This window comes from Nycticebus coucang, chromosome 5 (assembly GCF_027406575.1).
Source record: "Nycticebus coucang isolate mNycCou1 chromosome 5, mNycCou1.pri, whole genome shotgun sequence".
Taxonomy (NCBI): domain Eukaryota; kingdom Metazoa; phylum Chordata; class Mammalia; order Primates; family Lorisidae; genus Nycticebus; species Nycticebus coucang.
In genome coordinates this window covers 28,377,857-28,393,407 of record NC_069784.1, presented here as the reverse complement: position 1 = coordinate 28,393,407, position 15,551 = coordinate 28,377,857, and the positions used below count along the sequence as shown (strand labels likewise).

Here is a 15,551-nt window from a genome sequence, read left to right as displayed (position 1 = left end):
TTTTCTTTTGTGCATTGATCATTTTTGTGCATTAGAGCTTTTGTGTTAAGATAGATTCAACACTCTTTTCTAAAATTGAGCACAAATGTGCATTTCCACCAAAAGAGTATGAAAATTCAATCTCTACCCTTGGAGTTAAATTTTCTTAAATATTTTACTCTTTAATAGGGAAACCATATTTCATTGCTTTGGCTTGCAGTTCTTTAATTACTAATGGAGTTGATATTTTTAGTGCTTATAAGCTATTTATATTTTTTCTCCTCCTTCAATTTTTTTCTGTAACTTAATATGTTCCTTAATGATATTTTAAAACATTTTTGCTTAGTAAAGACATTTTATTTGTTAAAATAGTTTCTTGGTTAATAATTTACCTTTAATACGTTTATTATATTTTTGACATGTAAAAGTGGCTGAATTGTTGTCTTAAAATACAGTGTTTTCCATTTGAGGGTTTTTCTTCAATTTTTTTCCTTAGAATGATCTTACTTATTTAATAATTAGATACATATGAATCCTTATTTTCTTTTAGTTTTGAGTTTTTTAAAATTAGCACTTTACTGCAGCTGAAACTAATTTTTATTTAGGACATTAAGAAATAATATCTGATTTTTTTCCATTACACTATATGTATGTAGGTGTGTGTGTATGCTTGTATTTCTATGATAGGTTTCCTTTCTTTATATGTATGTGTGCACTAATGTGTAATCTGTTATGGGTACTAAGTTATGTATGAAAATTATATTATGACGACCTTTGGATTGTGTTATATACATTTTTATATTAATGTGCTTACAGATGTTTTAAAAACCACATTATTTCAGAGATCACAGTTTTCTTTTTTTTTCAACATCCAGTAGGAAAAGACCCTCCTCTGCTAATGGCATTTTATAAATTCTATTTATTAGGTTTGCCAGAACCCAATAAAGACCGCATCTTTCAAGGCCTGACGCAGGACCAAGGTTTTTATACATCTAAAGACTTCTTGCCACTTGTAGCCAAAGGCAGTAAAGCAGGTATAAAATATTATCTTCTATTCTTAATTTTTTTTATTGTTTTATGTATTATAAATTTATATTAAATTCAAGCTCAGTGGGACATTGTTCAGATCTCAAATCAATCCTTGAATAATACCAATGTAAAGCCACAAAAAAAGCCTGATATAATAATTTGTCAAAATAATCTATTTGTCCATTCTTCCAATAAAGCATCATCATAAGGATTTTTATAGATAGGTCTAACCTACATCATGAAAAATTGCTTCAAAGTATGGGAGTCTTTAACAACCATTGGAAGATGTTTTTAAAAGAAATTGCAGGCCTCTCAGTCTGAGAACTATTCTAAAATAGGATGAATCACCACATACCTTACATGATTTGTGTCCACACAGACAGAGAGATTGAACATCTCTTCTTGAGCAGTAATTGTATGAAGTTAAAGTAAAAGACTTTGATAGATACCCTATCACTTTATATACCCAAGAAGAACACCCCAAAGTGAAGACTGACACATACTTTAGCTTGACTAGGGTCAATGTTATAGGGCTGAAGAAGTTGTAATATTTTCTTCAAATCCAGATAATCGAACTTTAAATATATTTAATGAGATTTGAGCTACAGCTATTTCTACATCTGATTATAGTAGAAATGATAAGAACTTTATTTTCTTTCCCCAAATTTAAAAAAGTTAAGAAACTTTCCATATTAAATTACTTTGTAGATGTTTAAAGTGAAAAATGCATGCCCTGTCTACCTTTTTACCCAGGAGAACCTGATGGCTGCAGCCCATTCTAAGGAAGGTCACAGTGCACTCACTCACCATATTTTAAAATGACAGGGTGCTGATTGTATAATTCCAAATACAAAGTCTTCCGAGCACCATGATTACACTTATAGATGTTACAGATCTATTCTATTCTTGGTGCTGTTCCAAAAATTATAGTAAAATTTCTTATCAGCATTTTTTAATCTGATAATACAGTGCTCTCTAACACATAGAGAACACCTGTATTTCAGGTTTGTTACAAAGATCTTTTTAAGGATTCCAAACCTTAATAAAATGACCTTGAGAAATGGACACTTAGAAAGTAGTATTTTATATACTGGCCAGTTTTATGAACAAAACTAGAGAAAAGTCGTAAGAAGAAGAAAGTTTTATATTAACTATTTTAAGAGGATAGTTTCAAAAATTCTTCAGTTGCATAAAGTGCATAACATGCATGCGTTCAGCATATTAATAGTCATAGTTTATAAAATGTAATATATAGCAGAGCTATAAGGTAGAAATTATATAAGATAATGTATAAACATATACATTATTTTGATGAAATGCTGCAACTTAGTAATACACACAGATTATAATCACCTTTTTTCTTCTAAAGATTTAGAAATACAATTGTGCTAAGTTCAAAATATGTATCATGACTTTGACAAAGAGCGTTTTAATTTACTGATTCCAGTTTGTTGTGACCCAAATGCCTCAAAATATGCTGTAGCGATCCTTCTAGAAAGAAAGAAGCTAAAGGTACTGACTATGAAATTACATATATGAGCATATTTTTAAAATGGGAATAAAACTGTCTTTCAATGAAGCAGAATAATTTGATAGTGACACTTCATCCTAGAGAACTGCAAGATGCAATTTTACACTGCTTTGAGTACAAGTATCTTTTGAGCTGTCATGCAGAAATGGTTTCTCTACTTGAAAATGGGGTTTTCCTTTCATCATTCAGGAATGTGTGCCTGTCACTCTTCATTGCCATCCATACGGGGCACCGTGATTGTACTCGGAGCTGGAGACACTGCCTTTGACTGCGCGACGTCCGCGTTACGTTGTGGAGCCCGCCGCGTGTTCGTCGTCTTCAGAAAAGGCTTTGTTAATATAAGAGCTGTCCCCGAGGAGGTAAAATGGAACCATCAGAAAGTAGGGAGTTGTAATCTGACAGATGTTAGGAGATGAAAGTGTTAATGTTGAAACCATTAGAATGTCCTTGAAATTGTCAAATGCAAATTTAAAAATTTCTGGCTTACATATAATTGTTTTATTATTTTTTTCTAATTCAGACATTTCAAGTAAGACAGAAAATTTATAATACTGATTTGGGTAAAACAAGATCATCGTCTTTGCCCATGCACAAGGGCTTCCTTCACTGTTAGGAACTTTCAAATGTATTCTTTTGAACTAGTAACAAGGAGTGTACTAAGTCTGCCATATCCCGAACAATAGGTACTCTTCACAAAATGCCTGGGTATTAGAAGAATGCACTAATCAGAGACATGTGGAATTTTCCACAAACCAAGTTTATAATTTACATTCAAAGATATATGCCTTTGTGACAGAGTCAGTCAATTCGTTCTTCTGTGAAGCAAATAGAATAGATTTGCCTTGCATTTTTTAAAAGAGCACTAATGTACGCACTATTCAGAATTAACAATTAGTTATCTTGCTAAAACTAACAGATTTGAAATCATTTCATTCTTATAGATGGCTGGTAACTACTCTTGAGTGAGACATCGGAAGTCTGTAGTTACGTGTACTGCAGACTTCTCAACTTTTAACACTATTAGAGAAAGACAGTGCCTTATAAAAGATATTCATTCCGAGGAGAACCAAACGTTTTCATAGAAAGATAAACTACTCATTTTATTTGAATAAGTATTATGAATTTTTCTTGCTTTAGAATGCCTGAACGTGTTTGGACTCTCTATTCTAGGCAAGAATTATAACTGACAACAATAGGCGATTTGTCACATGTAGATTAACCACATTACAAATTACTATTACTAAAATATTGGGGTCACTCTGGTTCATTGCTGCATTATAAATATTACCTTTATTCTCTGGGTTTTTTTCCATCCAGTCTACCATTTTAGACTTCTTGCTAAAATCCAAGGTGGTCATGTAATCATAAGAGTTTTTCTGCTGGAGTACAGAATTAGGCATTAATTAGTGCAATCATATCATTTTGCAAATAAAAAGAAAATAGCTGTAGTGGAATTAAATGACTTGCAAAAGTAAAAAAAAGAAGAAGAAGAAGAAAAGACAATTTATCTTTATATCCTTGGTGATATAGCACAAGATCTCTCAAGTCCTTGAGAAATATGTTCTGAACTAAGTATTTTACATCTTATTCTTATTCCAATGTCAGAGAAGTTTTCATTACAAAATTCTACAGCATGAGGGCTGGGATGGAGAAATGACCCTAAGTGACAGTACTAATTTACTTCCTACTTTATATCACAGTCATCCTTCATTAGCAAGTGTGACTGCAAATGGACAGTAACCACTTCTTGTGTCCCAAGTACAATGCATGAAACCACTGGGACTAGATCATTACTTAAGAGGGTAGAGGTAGGAACACTCAGTCTACATTTCTTGAGCCCCTGTTATGTACCAGCCATTGTGCCAGGCAATTTGGATAAATGTGCAAACAAATCAGATAGACTCATATGCCCTCAGTGAGTTTTTACTTAGTTCAAGAAGCCACTCAATAACTAAATAGTCATATGAATAATATGTAAAAGATAGCTAGAACTATGGTGAAAAATTAATATAGGAATCTAAGGAGCGTATGGTGCGGGGGGCGGGGGTCCAGTGTGATGGAAGAGAAGGCAGGATTTTAAACATTTTCAATGGGATGGCTCTATAAGGTCTCTCTGATGAGGCGATTTTGCAAGGGCGGGATTTTTAAATTTCAGAATGTTAAGAGGTACACATTTTATTTTCATACATTGTTTTTGTGTAGATTGAGTCAAAGTTATACATATACGTGCACCCTTCACCCACTGCGCTCAATAGGTAGGAATTTTCCTATTCCTTCCCCCCTCCTCTGCTCCAGCTTGATTTTCATTGAGATTACTTCTGTATGTACACTTAAGTGTTGTTCGATTAGTTCCAATTTAGTATTGAGTACATGTGTTTGGTTCTTTATTCTTGTGATGTTTCACTTAGAAGAATGGCTTCCAGCTCCCTACAGGTCATCCATAAAGGTACTAGCTTTATTTTTATGTCAGAATAATACTTCATAATATGTGCATATCACATTTTATTCATCCATTCACGTATCGGTGGACATTTGGGTTGTTTCCATGTCTTTGTAATTGGAATTGTGCTGCTATAAGCATTCAAGTGTAAGTAACCTGTAGAATGACTTTTTTTCCTTGAGGTTATACCCAACAGTGGGGTTGCTGGATCAAATGGCAGGTCTACTCTAAGTTCTTTGAGGTATGTCCTTACATTTTTCCATAGAGGTTGCACTAGCGTGCAGTCTCACCAACAGTGTATAAAAGTCCCTTTCTCTTTGCATCCAGTGAGAGAGAAATCTATTGTTTAAGGACTTCTTAACATGAGCCATTCTCATCATAGTTAGATGATACCTCATTGTGGTTTTGATGTGCTTTTCTCTAGAGATGTTGATGAAGCATTTCTTTTTAACATAGAAGATAAAGAAATTGATAAAATAGGCATGCAGGGGGAAAAAAAATCCTGGCCACCTTGATTAAAAAGTCTCTTAAACTTCTAGGATTAGGGGGGAAAAATCAGTGTAGTTATAACAGAATAAGCAAGGGCAGTGTGTGGCCCATTGGGTGCGGTCTTAGAAGCTATCATAAGGCCTTTCTCTTTCACTTTCAGTGAAAGGAACTGTTGGACTGTTTCGAGCAGAGAAGTACCAAATTCTGATTTAAATTTAAAATGATTCCTCTACTGAGAATTGACTGTAGGGAAGAAGGGGGAGTAGCAGAGAAGCCAGTCAGGAGCTGCTTAGAAGAGCAGATCAATGTAATATCATTACAGGAAGGGAAGGCTCAGAGTCATGTCATTGCTCAGGAAAAGACAGAGCTCTGTGGGGAGAGCTCTCATTTCCAAAGCGTTGAGAAGAAGCAACAGGTCCTGGGATAACGGGTCAACTGCCTGCAGCAGGGCTAAGTAAAACTCGAATAGATCTAGGCTCAATTAAAACTATAAGAACAAATATTTGAATGTTTAATAATAGCTCACAAGAAAGCCATTTTTTCGTGTGATCTTAAAAACAACTTGAGTTGGGCTCCATGAGAGCAGAGTCCATGGTCATCTCTTAGTACTTTTATCTTTCCCCTGCCTGGACATTGGATGCCACATATAAAGTATTTAGCAAAAGACTGTGGAAAAAATGTTTTCTGGAGGGAATCAACACCCAGAGCGTCTAGCATAGAAAGAGCTAATACCTTCCAAGATAGAGAAATACTATATTAAACCAGCCAATCACTCACTTTGAGGGTTCGCTGGGTAGTTTAAGTAAAATTCCTTAACATGAGAGAATGAATTTAAAGTATCATATTTATCAGAGTGGGCCAAGATTTCGGAATCTGGTCATGGGTCAGGACTTACACTTTTTCAGGATGGAGACTTCCAGCATGTTTAGAGAAGCCAGCATTAATCATGAAACCATCATGGGCAGTTACTTGGTGTTGTATACATCAAAAGAAGTCCCAAAATTTTAGGAACTGGAAAGTCAGGAGAGTGTAAGTCCAATATCATATATCTACTTCAAGACTTGGATTTTGAGAGATCATGCCCAGAGGTCCTCAAACTGCGGCCGCGGGCCACCTGAGGCAGTGTGATCGTTTTTGTTCCCGTTGTGTTTTTTTACTTCAAAATAAGACATGCGGAGTGTGCATAGGAATTTGTTCATAGTTTTTTTTTTAAACTATAGTCCGGCCCTCCAACGGTCTGAGGGACAGTGAACTGGCCCCCTGTTTAAAAAGTTTGAGGACCCCTGCTAGGCTGTAGTTTTAGCTACCGTAAGAATTTAGTGTCAGACCTGATTCTTTTGTGTTTATCCACTTTCTCCTACTCTGTCTCCCAGCACATGTATGCAGGGTGGACATCAAGTTCATGTGCAATCTAAAATAGTTTAACATAGTAATTCAACCACACTTGGTTTCTTTGAAGTCAGTGAAGATTGAGGAACAAGGGTCATTCAGAGTTTTTCTGTTATGTTTAATGTTTGATGGTCTTGGGCTTTTGGAAGAAATTTGGAAATAACATGATTTGTCTAATAATAAAATGCCTTACCATTAATCATATTAGCAAAATGTTTGTATCTAATGGTGTAGTCTAATTCTCATATTTTTGTTCTTTTTTTTTGGAGACAGAGTCTCACTATGTTGCCCTCCGTAGAGTGCTATGGTATCACATCTCACAGCAACCTCAAAATCTTGGACATAACCAATTCTCTTGCCTCAGCCTCCCACGTAGCTGGAACTGTAGGCGCGTGCCACAATACCTGGCTATTTTTTTGTTGCAGTTGTCATTGTTGTTTAGCAGGCTCAGTCCAGGTTTGAATCTGTCTACCTCAGGGTATGTGGCCGGTGCCCTAACCACTGAGCTGAGCCTAATTCTCATTTTTTTTTTTTTGAATGAGAGAAATATGGAACAATATATTCTCATCCTTTAGAAACAAAGATGAATTATGATCAAGGCCAGTTACGTTTAACATGGGATTGTCTGAAAGCAGGTATATTATATAGTCAGTAACCAAGAGGAATATGGTTGGGTCCCAAAATATTTTAATCTACAAAACCAGGAGCCACCATCCTATAGATTCTGCAGTGACAAATGTACCCAGTTTCTTTAATGCAGAGGTTTTCAAACTTCAGTGTGAATTAAATCACCTGGAGGACTTGTTAAACACAGATTGCTAGACCCTATCCCCAGAATTTCTAGTTCTCTAGGTCTGGAGTGGGCCTGAGAATGTGCGTTTTTAACACATTCCCAGCTGATGCCAAGGCTGCTGGTCCGCTGCTCTAACGTCTCATCAACATAGTTTCCAGCTGTCTAATTAGAGCCCTGGCAGTTGCCATTTGGAGGCACTCGCCATCTTAGTTTAGAAAGCATTAATGCTAAAGGATGTAGGTGTGATTAAATGGAGATATGGAGGCACCCTCAGCATATTGATGTAATTCCCATTCCATATATCTTTCCCACTCCCTGGAGGCCTCACACACGCGCTGAATGGGATCTAAGGACAAACCAGTGCCTTGTGTCCTTAGGGAAACCAGCCAATCACTCAGCACTATCCTCTAAGAAAATGAGGGAAAATCTGTTAATAATTCCCTCCAGTACTTTCTGCAAGCTTAAATAGGTGAGATTAAATTTCACAGGATAACAGAATCCCCCCAAATGCTGGTATTAAAAGCTGTCGACAGATCAGATACAATTGCAAGAATGCTTTGGGGAGTCCCCTAAAAGGTGGCGTGAAGGTCAGGGCTCAACAGACGGGCGTGAGTTGAGAAATTTAAAGGATAAGGTTGAGGAAGGACTTTGTAGTTATCAATTGTTACTGAGAAGAGTATTGTTGCAGAATTATTTTAAGAACACAATCCCACACACAAATAATATTTTAAGCATCTACTGTTAACGTATTCAGTTTCCCAATAGCCCCCAAACGAGATCTTTCTTTCTGCTGTGTTTTTGTGGGGTCTCTATGCTACTCCCAGGTGACCTTTGGCTTCCTCCTTTTTGTTTGTCGAGATTTAACTTTGATATTCCTGTTTCCACATATTTTAGCTCTTCATAGAGTCAACTGTTTTGATAATTAATGCTACTTTATTATTTTAATAAGAAAAAGAACAATATCATATCACCTGGTCTGTTAGTCAAAACTTTCTTCTATCGGTTGCTATAACTCTGAAATAATATATCTTTGGGGGAAAGAATATGCCTTTTAATCGAATCTTTCTGGTATCACATAGCATACCCTGTAACAGATCATTCATGTGGCGTGACCCCTAGGTCTCCTCTTAGATGTTTCAATATCAAATGGTCATCTTAAGGCTGCATCTATAGATAGCTCTATGATCTATATGCTGTAGCTAAACAAGAGTATTTCCACAGTAACTGATACTCTCTAGTTTTTATATAATTATAAGAAATGTGCACTGGGGACTATTTTTAGAAAATAATCTCTCTAAGCTGACAAAGTGGATTCACTTAGTAAGGGTGATGCTTGCAGGAGCTTTTTGGCACCTGCACATAATTCGAGCTGGTGTTCTTCATGGAAAGTAATTGGAGACATGTTAGCATGATCTGAAGAAAATGAAAACAAAAAAATAAGTAAATGCACACATTTGCCCCCAGGCACAAAAAACTAATTAATGGTAGTTAGAGTCTCTCTTGGTACTATGATATTAAGTATATCTTTAATACTTTATGATGACAGGGGAATGACATTCCAAGGATCTGTATGTGTTTATCTCTTGGGCAGTTGTGAAAATTCAGTGTAATATGTAACAGTTGAATGGAATATTAAAAAAAAGCATTAAAAGTTAGAGCACTTGGTTCAAGGTTACATATTATAGTCCAAGTATGCCCATCTATAAAATTAGTATTGCAATTATGTGCTTCTTAAGATTTTTTTTTACCATTTCCCAAATTATATAATTTTAATATTCAGAGAAAGACATGTGAATGATGTGTAATCCGGACAGGAAGGCTCTTTTTTTGTATGGAATGTCAACTCTGTACTCAAAATTTAGCAATGTCTATAAATATTACACTTGGAGCAGTTGCAATTAATGTATCCCCAGTCATTCGGCGACATAGAATCTCCTATATTCAAGAAATGTATCAAAGAAACTGACAGGTGAAGTTGTCAGAATTCTACCCTGCATGTGATAATTCAGATGGCGAGTGGAAAATGAATGGACTGCAGATTCAACAGGAGCCAAGCAACGCTTGTACCCCTTCAAGATTACATATTTTAAAAGCTTAGCTATTTTCAAAATTCTGAAGGAGGTCGTTCCATTATGATGACTAGTAACATCTGCAGAGAAGAAAACTATATACTCTTTTGAAAGCTTTAGCAATCTTCTTTAATGTATATTATAAACATAACTTTATATATGCATGTATGAGTATAGGTACACAAATACACACAGATTCATTAAAAGTGAACATTTTCAACTTGCACGTCACATGCAAGCCTTATTAAATAATTATAAGTTATTACTATACGTTTTTTTGTAAATTTTTGGCCAGGGCTGGGTTTGAATCCGCCACCTCCGGCATATGGGGCTGGCACCTACCCCTTTGAGCCACAGGCAATCCTCTATTACTCTATGTTTTATAAAAGGCTAACAGTTATTAATGAGAGTTGTATATAAGACTACTTTATTCCTGCATCTTCTCAATTGTCTCTGCCTTGCATTTGGCTTTTTCCTTTCTATTTGGAGAGATTTGGCTTTCCATTTAACTATTTTTTTTTTGTCTTCTCTTCCAGTTTTAGCCTAGTGACAACACGTATGGAGAATTCTCACATGGACAGTCGTGCTATTAGGCTAGACTTCTCCCCTTGCACCCATTCAGTGGAGATGACATATTTCTTGCTATCAGCCTGTACTACTTTGCCAGTTTGCTGACCTTTGCAGTGTCCTCACGCAAACTAAACATAGTTTTCCTTTTGGGGGTGGAGGGGCATGGATTAAGCCCTGTACTTCTGTCTCAGCTCTTTAGAAAGAGAGGAGGCATAATCTGCCTGTGAATGTGGAAAGGTGCATTGAAATGCTTTTGATAGTCCTTGCTTTGGTGAGAAGTCATAGAGAAATTGAACTTCATTTTTATCACTGCCTCTCTGCCTGAAGTGGGGTGAGATCATCGTGCTCTGATCCATTAACTTCTGCATGAAAGTTAGAAGCCCCTCTCCCTTCAATAATATTCAGCTTTCCAATGTCTTCTTTTCTAGTCCTATAAAATGAAAATATTAAAAAGTAATTTATATAATATACACTTCTTAGTCACCATATATACTATGGAAATAACAAAAATATAAACATGAATCATATAAAAACAAAGAATTATCAGTGTTTTTAAGTGATTTTTTTTCTTTAAAAAGGTGAACTCATTCTTCAAGGTGGGCTTCAAATGCCATTGTCTCTTTGAAGGCTTTCTTAGTCCCCTCCCCCCTTATATTAACTTTTCTTTCCTGTGGGTTTTTATAACTCATCTTACTTCCTGCTATTATAGCATTTATCACATAAGGTAGTTATTACTTCCCACTTATCCCACAAATTAAAATGTAAGCTCCTTTAATGGACTGGCTCATTCAACTTGGTATCTGATAAAAAAGTATAAAATAGTACTTGATTCAAGGCAGTGTATCAATGAAGCATATTGAATAAACCAATGGGCATTTAATACTTTGTGGGAAGAGGTGGTACCTGTGACTAAAAGGAGAAGGGTGTCAGCCCCACATGCCAGAAGTGGCGAATTCAAACCTAGCCCTGGCCAAAAACAGAAAGAAAAAAAAAGAAAACTTTGTGGGAAGACTTTAAATGAATATGAAATTCACAAAATATATAATTTTATTTATATATAATCTCAAAATTACTTCTAGTAGATGTTAAACAATTATTTAACTGTTAAAAATTTTTCTTATATTATATCACATAACATTAATGTTAGGTTTTACCAACCTAACATTGAAAGTAGATTGAAAATTTTAATTATCTTTGGTCTTCAGTCTCTTAAACGATAGTTGAAAACTAAATTTAAAAAATGTTACTGAACAATATGTAAAAAGTGAAAATTAATAAAAAGTTAATTGAATCCACAGGATTAGCAGATTAAGAGACAGCTATATTCATCCACCGTGGAGTCCAGCTCTCATTTGGAGAAATATTTCTTTGTGTTCAGAGTCTTCAGTTTTATGATAAAATGCTTAAAGTGAAAACAGGCCATGAAGGAAACCCATAACACTGCAGCAGATACTAAAAGAACCTGTGGTTTTAGAAAACATTTCAGTCCAATTAAAAGAATAAGTGCAGAATTTGGCTGGTATAGTGCAGAGGGTATGTAGCATATCAGATCAAAACTCTTCTGCATTTTACCACTCACAGTGAATCTGTTTAAATCAAAAATTACAAAATGTTTTTAAAACTGTTTAGTGAATTAAAGAATATGAGATCGAGTGTGAACTGGAAGAATTTGCCACCTCTTCCTTTATCCTCTTTCATCTCCTTGATAAAATAACCAAAAGATTGGCTTTTGAAATCAAACTGCCATGAATTAGAAATACCACTCTATAGCAAGCTTAATTAATAATTTGAAGGATACAAAGCAAATACAAGGTGTCAGGTAAACAAGAAGTCAAGGCCAATCAACACAGTTCTCCAGGTCCCATCTTGTGCATTAGGATTTCCTACAACCCAGACTGACATGTGGTCTATAATGTAAGCTGCTCCATCACTTATGCAAAAGGAAGTTGTTTTAGTTCATCTCTAGTTTACGTAGCCTACATGACTCTTCACAGAGATATGTGCTCCTTAAATTTATAGTTTCCAAGCTTGTTTACCATAGCAATTCTAAACTAATAAGTATACTCTTCCAAAAAATATTCCATAGGTAAGGACTCTCCCATTTACAAATGCTAATAGTTTGTTTCCCGGTAGTATGTTTACAAAATTTAGCCAAGTTATTTCTCATCTTTTCTTCTTGAGATAAACTCCTTTAACCTTCCATACATACTCCTGTTCTGCAAAGGGAAGGGATGGATTCTATATCCAAACTTCCTCGTAACTAATTCCTTCTTACTGATTAATTTCTACTTCTCCTTCAGGATTAGCCTATTGTACCATTTTCCTGCTTCCCTTTTGTGACCTGCATTCCTTCTGTTAAAAATGCTCTTTTCTGTGCCATTATAGGACTCTGTGTTTGCACATGACAAAGATTCTTTGCTTGACCAAACTTAGGCTTCTGATCCCTTTCCTCAGCCTGTATCCGTGCACTTTTCTGTAAAATTCAGTTTTAGCAAGAATCCTGCTAAATCAGTTTAGCAAGAAAGCTCTGTCCTCCATACCTCATCCCCTTTCATATTTCCCAGATGAGAGTTCAGTATGGGCAAGTAGGAATTAATAGACAAGAAGAAGGGTGGGTAAGATTGGACTAACAAGATTCTTGTTGAAAACAAGTCAAGATGATCATACATCACTCAAGGGGGGCAGGTAAATCAGATATTGAAGAGGATCAGATATTGAAGATGATTTGATATCGGGGTCGAGGAGTTCTTCCAAATTCCAAGGAAGACTGTCAAACAATTGGGATTCCAATATTTTTGATGTCTTTGTGTTCATATAGCATTAATAAATTGTTGAATGCCTTGCTGTTAGAGGATGATCTTTGCAAAGAACATTGTTTTTTTCACTTGCTTTTCAAAGTTTGGCATATTAGAAGTTAATCCAGAATTTAATATATGCTAGTTTTGAGTTCTGCTCATTATAGTTTATAACCTATTCTTACTTTGCCTATATGCAATCTATAAATGAGTTGACATCATGCCTTTAATTATAGTAAATTAAGTTGTTTCATAATTTCTGCAGTATGATACCTGTAATATTAATCAGACCAAATCATCACATTACACAAAGTTAATCATTAAAATGATGATCATTATTGCATGATATAGCATGCTATTTTTATTTCACTCAGCATCAACTACGTATCTTTCCTGAACATAGAGGCGAAAATCAAAGCTAAGAAAAAAAAATTTTCTACTTCCCTTACACTGTGTGAAAGGAGGTGACAGTCTGCTTTATTGAACTGAATAAATGGAGCCTTATAGCTGCTGATGGGTCAGAAGGACAAGATAATGAAAAGAGATCCAGAGTAGAGAGATTTGCATGTTTTCTCGATGTACCAGTTGTCTTTTCATGAGAACAGGCTCCATCAAGCAGGTGAATATGTATGTGTGCCATGAACAGAAGCGTTCATAGTCCAGACTCACAGAGTTACTGATTAATAATCATTAACAAACACTAAGTATTAAAAGGCACTGTCACTGACATCTGTGAACTCCTTAGCATGGAGGGCTGGGTACTTTGAACTGTAAAACATTAAGACCTGTTGCATATAGTTTGACCACCGATCAGTCTGCTCTGTTGTTTTCTACTGACAGTATAACTGATAACTTAGAAGGAACATCATAACATAGGGTGATCTGGTCAGGTAACATTTCTTCTACATGCCCTGTTTATTTGCATTGGGATGGGTATCTAGGAGACTTTCACTTAATATACTATAAGTTGGTTGTCCCTTCCTTCACTTGAATGTTCTCCAGGTTTTCGTATTAATTTGTCATTCCTCCTAGTAAACAAATTTTATTCAAGGTCTATTGTGTGTCATTCATTTTTATAGGCACACCTATCATGGTGCCCTTTCATATGGTATATTGACCAGAATATAGTCTGATTTGCTGGGCATCTGTCTGTTTATGTGTGTGTGTGTACTTACCAATTGTTAATTTTTGAATATCATTTTTGGACACTGGGGATAAAATGATAAGATTTTTCCCATACTTAAATAGTATTGTGAAGGAGTTTACTATTTAACAAATAAACTTAAATTATAATTTAGAATTCCACGTTTCTACCTTGAGATGATATGTTCTGTCTGTGTTATCCACAGCACTTACTCTGTTCTAAATTTATCCTGTCTCTGGATTCCCGGTGTCTCCATTAACCCATTGAACCCATCACTGGGTCTCTGTATTTCATGGCTTTATATTACTTCTCACTGTGCTTAGCCTGGGAAACTCCAATCTCCTCTTCCCACAAGATCACCTTTTTCTACCTAACTCTTGGACTATCTTCTGTCCTCTTTCAGTTTATCTTGTTTGAGGTTCAGTAAGTAACAGCTAGAACGATGGAGTCTTATTCTTCCAAATGTTATAATTGCTATTCTTGGGCATAATGAAGATCAGAGCAGAGCTCTGTGATCCCTTACTGTATGTTTGGTTCCTCTGAACCTCAGTTTCTCTTCCATAGGGCAGAAATAATGCTTCTTCACTCAGAGATTTTGTGAGGCCAGCAAGCAGCAGTGTGCCTGTTTGTGTGCTAAATCTGTAAAATCATGATCATGCCCAGTGTGATGTTTGCTTTTTGCAGCACATCAGTGGGACAACATTGGGTGACAATCACTACTTTGTATGTAATACCTAGTATATAGGTCCCATAACGTATTTACTATGGGAAGGTGTCTTAAATGCTGTTATAAATATTTATTTTATTTTTCTTGTTAGATTTATAAAATAGAGTAAGCTCCTTTATTGACCACAAATAATTGCAAGGACATTTCACTTGACGTATAACATTGCTGTTTTAATTTAGGATCTTTTTTTTTTTTTAATTTTTTTATTAAATCATAACTGTATACAATGATATGATTATGGGGCATCATACACTCACTTCATAAACCATTTGACACATTTTTATCACAGTGGTTACCATAGCCTTTCCGGCGTTATCTCAGTTACTGTGCCAAAACATTTACATTCTACATTTACCAAGTTTCGTAAATACCCCTGTAATATGCACCACAGGTGGTGCATATTAATTTAGGATCTTTAAGATGGGGAGCATCTCTTCAGTGACTGAGACAGATGCAAGATGGAGAGAAAGATTCTATTACTTACAGTTCCTTGGGGCAGGTGCACAGCACTTCCAGAGGCTGCCCACATAGAAGTCAGGAAGTACATGGGGGAAGGGGAGGGAAGAAGAGATCCAGAGAGAGAGAGAAAAGAAAAG

At 35.7% G+C, this 15,551-nt stretch overlaps 1 protein-coding gene across 6 annotated transcripts in view; it reads left to right on the top strand.

Moving 5' to 3' along the window:
* DPYD (dihydropyrimidine dehydrogenase) overlaps positions 1-15,551 on the top strand; it is an 883,000-nt gene that overhangs the window by 358,940 nt on the left and 508,509 nt on the right. For 5 of the 6 annotated variants that reach the window (XM_053591597.1, XM_053591598.1, XM_053591599.1 and 2 more), the window contains 2 exons: positions 906-1,013; positions 2,729-2,898. In XM_053591597.1, coding sequence (XP_053447572.1) covers positions 906-1,013; positions 2,729-2,898 — 278 coding nt within the window. Of the gene's footprint in view, positions 1-905; positions 1,014-2,728; positions 2,899-15,551 lie in introns of those variants that run through there. The other variant, XR_008380177.1, reaches the window with a different exon arrangement.